Raw genomic sequence first — 10,331 nt, forward strand, 5'->3', positions numbered from 1 at the left:
AGGGTGCTTTAAAAGATAACGTTAATTCCTTTTAAAATATTTAAACTATTAAAATATCTTTAAATTTTTAAAATGATTTATAAATACTTTGTTTAGGAAAGTAGAAAAATTCACGTGTTATCTCCGTGTTCAAATTTTCATATTTACACTCTAGCAGTTTTCAAGAAAACTGTTCTTATCCAGAAAAAAATCAATTTCATATTTATACTATGTGGTTAGTATATTAACTGGTAGGAAATCGCTTTGGGTGCAGTGGGTCCATTCTTATCATTTGAAAAATATAAGTTTTTGGGAGGTTCCTTTGCAACAGAACATTTGTTGGAGCTGGTGAAAATTGTTGTCGATAAGGCCTACAATAAGAGAATTTTTATGGTCTGAGATAGGGAATGGTACAAACACATCCCTTTGGTATGATCGCTGGTGTGATAGTTGTCCTCTTAGCTCATATGTTTCTCCCAGACAAATGAATCAAGGGGGGTTATCCATTTATTCTACGGTCTCTGATGTTGTTCATGGGGCTAGTTGGGAATGGCCGATAGCGTGGAGGAATGTCTTTCTGATTCTCTTTAGGTTGAGGCTGGTTCATCTGAACCCTTCTAAAACGGACGTGATCAAATGGAGAAAAGAGGATGGTAATCTTGAGGAATTCTCTACTTCTTTAGCTTGGGATGCTCTTAGGAATCACGAAATAGTACCTCCTTGGAATAACTTGTCTCCTTTCTCTATACCAAGGCATGCGTTTTTGATGTGGCTTGTTTTTAGACGAAAATTGTCCACCCAGGATAGAATTCAGGAGTGGAATTGGGCTTCAGGTTCAATGGACCTCATGTGTTGTCTTCTTTGTAAAAGGGATATGGATTCTCATAGTCACCTATTCTTTGAATGCTCTTACTCTAATCAGATCTGGTGCTCTGTTCGGAAAAAAGTAGGGATGAATCACATTCAAGGCAAATGGGAGGATATTGTTACATGGCTGATTCCGATATTGTCTTCTAAATCAGCGCATATAGTGGCTGCCAAGCTAGTGTTAGTCGCGTCTGCTTACTACATATGGCAAGAGAGGAATGCTAGATTTTTGAAAAATCAACTAAGGACGCCAGAGAAAGTGGAGGAGATTATTGTGGAGACGGTAAGACTAAAGCTGCAAGAATGGAAGATTACATCCCAGGATGTGTTTATAGACGACTAGCTAAGTTGTTCTGATTTATGTGTTGCGCTTCTTGTTAGCTTCGTAGTTGTTTTTTGGTTTGGCTTGTAGTTTATCTTTGTGCTTGTGTTACATTGGTAGTGGCATGTCGCTCCAATGAACTAGAGTGGTACTCTGCCCTCTACTTGTTTTGTTTTGATAGTAATACAAATCACCAGGGTATACCCTTTTACCCAAAAAAAAAAGTTTTCGAACTACTTTTCAAACTACATCTTTTCGAAATACTTTTCAAACTACATCTTTTCGAATTACTTTTCGAAAAGGCCTATCATCACATCACCACCTTCACCGCTTCTCCGCCACCTACACTTTCGTCGTCTTCCCCATTACAACCTCCGACCACCGTATACCATAACCATTACCAACCTCCATCGTTCTTTTTGTCACTTTCGTTTACCATCATCTACAACCAGCTACCATCATTCACAGCCCATTGAACAGACCTCACACTAGCACTTCCTTCATCTTTTAAAACCCTACGCATCTCACCACCGTGACCTCTTCATGACACCACAGTCGACCATCGTTACTCTTGATGCGTGTTAGTGTGTATGTGATTTAGGTATATATTTTAAGCCCTTTTTACACTTTTTAGCCAAGTTTTAAATTTGTAAACACGATATTTACTAACACTAAACACACATCTGGGCAAGTGCACCCATCGTGGACGTAGTATAGTGTTGGTAAGAAACCGAGGTCGTCTAAGGACACAAGAGCTTTTAGTACCGGTTTATCCACAACGTCTAATCAAATCAAAATATTAGAAAAAGCTTTTTTAAACTAGAAAAATAAAACTAACTAAAATGCTGAAAAGTAAAATAAAAGTAAAAACAGATAGACAAGATGAATCACTTGGATCCGTCTCGTGTGTAGTGTAACCTTTGATTATTTTCGCACTTTTGCACTTGTTTAAGAGATTATCTTAGTTATTGTAGTAGGCCCCTCTTTTGAAGGCGACGTTACCCTCAACCCAGTAGTTTGAGTCAGCAAGGATACAATCCTAAAGGGTCGGATTATTGAAAGATAGTTAATTAAGTTATTAATGCATAATGTGGTAGGCCCCTCTTTTGAAGGTGACGTTACCCTCGGCTAAGCAGTCTGAGTCAGCAGGGATACAGTCCTAAGTAGCCGGGTTAAAGTTTTAATAGTAGTTTAACTTATGAGGGGATCAAAGAGTTTGGTGGGTATTAAAGGAGGTCCTACTAAATTTGACCCAGGTCCTTTGCAGGATCTATACACTGAAAAATGGCAAGACTCTTACCAAACCGTTCCCTTAACCCCCGACCAGGTAGCCAACATACCTCCATATAGACCGCGGAGATATGAATAGTGAAAATCTTTTATTTTATATAGACAGTAAAATAATGCCAAGACACCACAGACAAACGATAAGGAAGAATCACCTTCAACATAAGAAACTAGTAATTAAAGTCATTAATACATAACCAATTTAAAAGTGCAAAATATTAAAAATAAAAAGTATTACACTAAACACTTGTCTTCACCAAGTGATGTAAGAGACTTAGGCAAACAAGGCCTTTGATTGTCAAAAACTCTTACGATCAATCTTGGATCCCGAGACGACTCACACACTCTATGATGGACAATGGATGATGGTGGTGGATGATGGTGTTGTGATGGTGGTGGGTGGTGGGTGAAGTGTGAGAGAGGTGGTGTGCCAAGGGCTGAGTTGCAGGAGCTCCAAGCACTCCTATTTATAGGCTGAACAGAAGTTCGGGCACGGCCCTGTGTCCATTGGGCACGGCCCCGTGTCCATCCTCCTCTCTTTTTTCATTAAATGCAGTTTGTCTGCATTAGTTGACCATGCCCACGTGTCCGCTGAGCACGACCCCGTGTGCAGAAGCATATCTGTACTATCAAGATTTGCCTGGATTCTGCGAATCTTATAGTTGACCACGACCCCGTGTCTGCTGAGCACGGCCCCGTGGTGGGCGATGGAAGCTTCTACCACTTTGTCTTTTCTGCTGACACTTGGGCACGCTCCCGTGCTCACTGAGCACGGGGCGTGTTCAGTCTTCTGTCTTCTTGTTTTGCTTGGGAAGATGCTGTCAGGAGGTTGGGCATGCCACGTTTGCTCCTTTTCTTGTATTTATGTTAGATTTAGCTGCCTTTTTGCTTCTTTTGTTTATTTGAGCTCATTTAATCCTGAAATTACAAAAGGAATACAAAAGCACACTTTTTCCAACCTAGTACTAAAAAAGGGTTAGTTTTATGCCACAATTGATTTAATTTATATGTTGCATTTTGTACACATCACTCTCCAACAACTTCCTATCACCACTCCGCTCCATTATCAACCTGCAACTCAGTACACTATTTCGTACCTACAACACATCGTCGTCGTCGTCACTGCAACACCTTCAACACAGTTCATCGTACCTCCATCTAAACATCACCAAAGATCCACGTTCTTCACCCTCAACCACCATCTTCATCTTCCATCTGACGACCACCATCTGAAAATTCGAATTCCTTCGAGATCACCATTTCGAACGCATCCGAAATTAAGTTTCTGAAATACGAGATTTCAAAATAAAGTTTTCGAGTTGCAAACTCTCTTTTAGAATTCTAAATTCAAAAGTATTCAAATTGCAACGTCATGGTCACCGTTGAAAGCTTAATGGACCATCATCACTCGTCAACCGTACACCGCGTCATCGTCACCATTATCCACTGTTAAACCACTCATCTCCGGCATCGACCTCCGCAACCCCTCCACCATTATGCACCCGATTCTACCTTGCACCTCACCATCTCCATCGTATAACCGACTATCACCTCTATTCATGACCTCCGTTCATCACCTTTGTATATTTATCTTTTTCGTTTGATCGATAAAACGAAGAAGACTCCTTTTGTTTTTTTTGTGACATTTGAGGTGCCGGGAAAGGGAAAGAAAAGAATATGAAGGATTTATTGTGATAGTTTCAGTGGTCGGGAAGAGAGAGTGTTGGAAAAGATTGAAACAATTGCATTGAAGTTGATCTGAAGTTTACCATAAGCTTGCCAAGCAATCAATCCTCCTCTTTTTAACTATATACCTTTGTAAATATCAAGAGGACTTTTTGGGTGAAGGGTTAGGCTTGGGCTAAAGGTGGGTGGTTGGGTTAGTGGTTAGTGAAAGAGCGAAAAGCGTAAAAAGCGTCGGTTTTTGAAAGACTTTTTATTTTTGACAACTTATTTTGATGAACCATTTCTTTTAAACAAAGTTATTTTTGATGAACTTGTTTGTTTATTTGGTTTCATCATTTATTTTTTTTTTGTTTTTGTAAGGAATAAGAAAAACTGAGCTTTGTTACTAAAAGAAAGAGTTAAAATGAAAAAGGGTTTTGGTGGGTAAAAAGGGTGTTTGTTTTTGGGTTAAGAAATGAAAAGGTTTAGGCTCAAAGAGGTTAACTAGGGGGATTTTGGGTAGGTGATAAAAAGAATGAAAAATAATGATGTAGAAAGAAAAAGGGTTAGTCCTAATGCCTCCATCATTTACTTACTCGGGTTTAAGTTGGTAAGGACCGGGAATGCATTGTCGTGGCAAGTTCTAGAGTCGTAAGAACCAAGCGGCTATTCACACAAGAAACGAAAAATGAGCATTTAGTGTAAAGATATGTATTTGTATGCTCAATAAAGGCTCAAAACTCACTTTTGTGGGAATGGGTTTTTATGTGATCAAGTATATATAATCAAATTTTAACTAAGCTTGTCATGCCGTTTCATAATTTTCTTATGTTGGTTCTTTTTATCACGACGCTATCGGTTGTAAATTTGTAAAAATATAACCTTGTTAGAACTTGAAATTCCCAACTTAAACTTAGACAAGTAAAAAGAAAATGAAAATTTTGGAAAAAATTTGGGGTGATTAGCGGTTCCAATAGAGTTTTCTGTAAGGCTTGTTAATTAGGACTTGCAAGATTCAAAGTTTTAGCATCCCCCCCACTTAAATTACACATTGTCCTCAATGTGTCCCAAAAATAAGTTTTTAGGTTGATTGAATGTGTAAAAGGGTGTTAAAAGCAAAAATTTTATGTTATTGGTACTCTAGACACGGCCCCGTGTTGGATAGACACGACCCCGTGTTCAGGTGCCAGTAACAAAAACTTACAGAAGGTGGACACGGGTGCGTGTTGGCTGGACACGACCCCGTGTCTGGAAAAAATCTGCAGAAATTAAACAAACAGCAGGTCTGCGAGGTGGGCACGGGGGCGTGTCGGCCGGACACGACCCCGTGTAGACAGTCTGCAAAGATGAAAAACAGGTTTCTAGCTCCGGTTTTCCTGTCCCGGCTTTAGTAGTACTAATGTTTAGTACTCTAAGCCTCGTATGTACCTGTTTTATCAATAAATGCCGCACCAAACAATACCAAACATCCTAGATTATCAAGTTCAACATCCAAACGACCAAGTTAAAAAATAAAAACAAAAGCAGAAAATAAAAAGAAGTTAGGGAAAGTAAATTGTCCAACACTCGACACGCAGGCCGAAAATTGTTCAATAGAAAAGGGGTTTAACCTGTGGGATCAACAACCAGCCGCTCCAACTCCTACTCCACCCGCCTAGTCCATGTCTTCATCATCGTCATCACCTCCCCCCATGCCCCGCCATGTACTCCCGGATGTTCCCGATGTCATCTTGGATATCGGAGATGTTTCTTTCAATGGCTCCAACCCGGTTGTATGTGTTGTTGGCGAGGTTGTAGGTGTTCCTGGTGCACATAAGGTTTTCCTGCAAAAGATCATGTAAACTTTGAAAGTTAGGAAAACCACCTCCTTGTGAGGAGGATTGGCTCGGATCACCGTGATGGTGGTACTGGTAGTGGGGAGGTTGTTGAAACTGTGGAGCATGATGGACTAGCGCCTCTTGCGGGTTCCATGCATGCCCTTGCATCCTCTGAAAGTTAACTGATCCGTCTTCCGCCTCATAGATTAGGTTCATGGAGCGGCAGATGTGTACATCGACTCTTCCCGACCATGGGCTCCTTTCGAAAGTCCTTGGTATGTTCACGAAGTGCTTGAAGAGACGGTATACCCATCCCCCGAAGAAGATAGGGGTTGGTGCATGAGCTAGCCGGTTCAGATGCATGTTTCGGAGCAGGAGAAACGGAACATCGAGGTGTCTTCGGGTATGAATGCAGTGAAGGACTATCAAATCTCTCAACCAAACAACGCCACCACTATCATGCCTTTGGCTTAGAGAGTAACCGAGGACCCTATGGATGTATAGGTAGAGTGGGTCCCTCAACTTGGTACTCTTTGTGCCGCTTGGGTTGTAGTGCCCTTCACCAATCTGAGCCCACGCGGCTTGGCGCTCGTTCTCCTCCAAATCTCGCACCCCTCCGGTGTTCTCTTCACTCCCCGAATCTTCCTCCATATACAGCCCAACTATTACCCCGAATTGTGCCATTGAGATCGAGTACTTCGTTCTACCACATCGGAATGCCACCCCATCATTGTCGAAAGGGTCGCACCTTGAATTGAATGTGAAGGTGCTATAGAACTCCATAGTGCACTCATAGACGGAGCGAAGTCTAATGGTTCGGGCAATCCTTAGTGGGCCAGTAACGAGGTTGTTAAACCAGTCAAGTTGGTTCACCATTGCTAAGAGATCGTGCACACTTGTCTTGGGTATTCTTCTGGTCTTGTTTGAAGTATGTCATATCTAGCCCTAGCATCGAGCTCATTTCCGTTGAATCTTGTGAACTTCTTCGACATCTGAAAGAATACACCAAAAGTTAGCACGAAATAATGAAATATTTCGGAGAAAACTGAAAACAGTGGGCTGGACATAGCCCCGTGCTCAGCGGGCACGACCCCGTGTCCAGGCGTCTGTTACTCAAAATTTCCATTTTTCGACCTGGTCCCGAAAACCTAAAAATTTTTGGTCAAGTAGGTGCGGTTTCCCCTGAAAATGAAACCCCAAGTGCCGTTTTTCCCAAAATAAACCGTTTACCCCTTCGATTTTATCTTTTTCGGTTAAAAAACAAGGGTTTGGGGTTTTTGTGAGAAATCGGGCAAATCTATCAACAATACAAGTGGGTTTACTTCCCATAACACTAATCTATGCTAATGCTAACAGATTCATACAAAAATTTGAGGTTTGATCCGGATGAACTTTAAGAACCCTAGATTTTTCCCCAAATTTTTGATGTTTTAACTACATGCATGTAACTAGTCTAACTACTAATGATGAGAGAATCATACCTTTATGTTGTTAGAATGGTAGGAGACGTCGAAAATCTGTGAAAAATCGCCTGGACTAGAGCGTTTTGCGGGGAAACGGGGCGTGTTGAAATGAAATAAACTGTTTTGAAAAGGGTTTTATCCCGACAGTTGCGCCGACACGGCGACGTGTCTAGCGGACACAGCCCCGTGCCGAGCAAAGTTTTTTTTTAAGTGCTCGTGTGAGTGCCCTGTTTTCCAAAACTCGGTTAGAAGACTTACCAATTTCGATGTTCATCCGCTTGTTTGTAACTCACCAGGTATGATGTTGATGCTTTCACTCGTCGACCGTTTCAAGCGAGATTTCTTCCTCCTCATCCTCAATGAATCCTTGATAGGGTTTCAGCCGTTGGCCATTGACTTTGAATGGAATTCCATTTCGAGATTTAATTTATACTGCACCGTGAGGAAAAATATGGGTGATGGAAAAAGGTCCTGACCACCTAGATTTTAGTTTACCCGGAAATAATCGAAGTCGTGAATTAAACAATAGAACTTGATCTCCTACTCGAAATTTATTAGGCGTAATGTGTTTGTCATGAAAATTTTTCATTCTTTCCTTATAAATTTCAGAGTTAGAGTATGCATAATTCCTTAATTCGTCTAGTTCATTTATTTGACAGAATCGATTTTTACCGGCAAATTCTATATCTAAGTTTACATTTTTGAGTGCCCAGTAGGCCTTGTGAGCTATTTCTACCGGCAAATGACAACTTTTTCCATAGACGAGCTTATATGGGGTTGTACCTATTGTTGTTTTATAAGCAGTTCGAAAGGCCCATAAAGCATCATCTAATTTATCGGCCCATTCCTTTTTATTTAATCCTACGGTTTTTTCAAGTATTCGTTTTAAACCTCTATTAGTCACTTCGGCTTTTCCGTTTGTTTGAGGGTGATATGCTGTTGAGACCCGGTGATAGACCCCATATCTTGTTAAGATTTTCTCAAGTTGATGATTAACAAAATGGGTACCTCTTTCACTTATTAATGCTTTAGGTGTTCCAAAACGAGAGAATAATTTTTTCAGAAATCTTACCACGACTCTTCCATCATTTGTTGGAAGTGCCTCGACCTCGGCCCATTTAGACAGGTAATCGACTGCCACAAGTATATATTTGTTTCCTTCTGACGGTGGGAAAGGTCCCATGAAGTCGAGTCCCCACACATCAAAAATTTCACAAACAAGAATGCCATTTTGTGGCATTTCGTTTTTGGAAGAAATATTACCTGATCTTTGGCAAGCATCACATGTCTTGACAAGACTTTGCGCGTCTTTGTAAATGGAAGGCCAATAGAATCCTGAATCAAATACCTTTCGTGCAGTACTAGCGGCACCATGATGTCCTCCGTATGGACCTTCATGACAATCGCGGAGACTTCTTCTTGCTTTGCTACCATGTACGCACCTTCGGATGAGTTGGTCGGTACACATTTTGAAAAGATAAGGATCTTCCCAAAATTAATGTTTTACATCAGCAAAGAATTTCTTTCTTTGGTGATGTGCCCATCCTTTGGCGACTATACCGCTAGCCAAGTAGTTAGCGTAGTCGGCATACCATGGCTCTTCCTTGTATTCCACCATTTCTAAGGATTCCGTTGGAAATTTTTCGTTGATTTGGTCGTCCCTAGTTGCCTCCAAAGTTGGGTCTTCTAAGCGTGAAAGATGATCTGCCGCGGTGTTTTCTGCTCCCCTTTTGTCTTTGATTTCGATATCAAATTCTTGGAGGAGTAAAATCCACCTAATCAAACGGGGTTTTGCGTCTTGTTTCTTGAAAAGGTATTGAATGGCTGCATGATCTGTATAGACTATTGTTTTAGAAAGAACAAGATAAGAACAAAATTTATCAAAAGCAAATACCACAGCTATAATTCTTTTTCAGTTGTTGTGTAATTCTCTTGTGCATCCTTAAGTGTTTTACTAGCATAATAAATTGGGTGAAAATGTTTTTCTTTTCTTTGTCCCAAGACTGCTCCAACTGCAAAGTCACTTGCATCACACATGATTTCGAAAGGTAATTTCCAATCAGGCGCTATCATGATAGGTGCATTGACTAGCATTTCCTTGAGGGTTAGAAATGCTTGATTGCAATCCTTGTCAAAGATGAAAGGCACATCTTTTTCAAGTAATTTTGTTAGAGGTCTTGAAATTTTTGAAAAGTCTTTGATAAACCGTCTATAAAATCCGGCATGCCCTAAGAAACTTCTGATTGCTCTAACGGAGGATGTGGAGGTAATCAAGAAATAGTGTTTATTTTGGCTCGATCCACTTCTATTCCTTCGCTTGAGATTTTGTGATCGAGTACTATTCCCTCTGTTACCATGAAATGACATTTTTCCCAATTAAGGGCGAGGTTAGTTTCCTCACATCGGGATAGCATTCGTTCGACGTTATCGAGGCATTGGGCGTATGGATCTCCAAAGACAGAAAAGTCATCCATGAAGACTTCCTTCGTTTTTCTATCATGTCATGGAAGATGGCCACCATGCAACGTTGGAATGTTGCGGGGGCATTACATAGACCAAATGGCATGCGTCGATAAGCAAAAGTTCTGTAGGGACACGTGAATGTTGTCTTTTCTTGGTCTTCGGGTGCTATCGGGATTTGAAAGTAACCTGAAAAACCATCCAAGAAGCAATAAAATTTATGACCGGATAATCTTTCTAACATTTGATCAATGAAGGGCAAAGGAAAGTGATCTTTCCTTGTTGCTTCATTTAACCGTCTATAGTCTATACATACTCTCCATCCTGTGACGGTTCTCATTGGTATTAATTCTTTCCGTTCGTTAGTTATTACCGTCATACCTCCTTTCTTTGGAACTACTTGGACGGGACTTACCCAAGGACTATCTGAGATAGGGTAGATAAGTCCAGCGTCAAGTAACTTGATGACTT

General features: G+C 40.7%; 1 protein-coding gene across 1 annotated transcript; it reads left to right on the forward strand.

Annotated features, from left to right (window-relative positions):
• The first annotated feature begins 463 nt into the window (after window positions 1-463).
• Window positions 464-1,189, forward strand: LOC110870587. The gene has a single exon (XM_022119772.1). It carries the CDS (start codon window positions 464-466, stop codon window positions 1,187-1,189), a length of 726 nt encoding a protein of 241 aa, XP_021975464.1.
• Window positions 1,190-10,331: the final 9,142 nt, after the last annotated feature.

Source organism: Helianthus annuus, chromosome 8, assembly GCF_002127325.2.
Source record: "Helianthus annuus cultivar XRQ/B chromosome 8, HanXRQr2.0-SUNRISE, whole genome shotgun sequence".
NCBI lineage: Eukaryota > Viridiplantae > Streptophyta > Magnoliopsida > Asterales > Asteraceae > Helianthus > Helianthus annuus.

Coding starts and splice junctions, on each gene's coding strand:
- LOC110870587 (XM_022119772.1), top strand. CDS start 464: ATGAATCAAGGGGGGTTATCCATTTATTCTACGGTCTCTGATGTTGTT.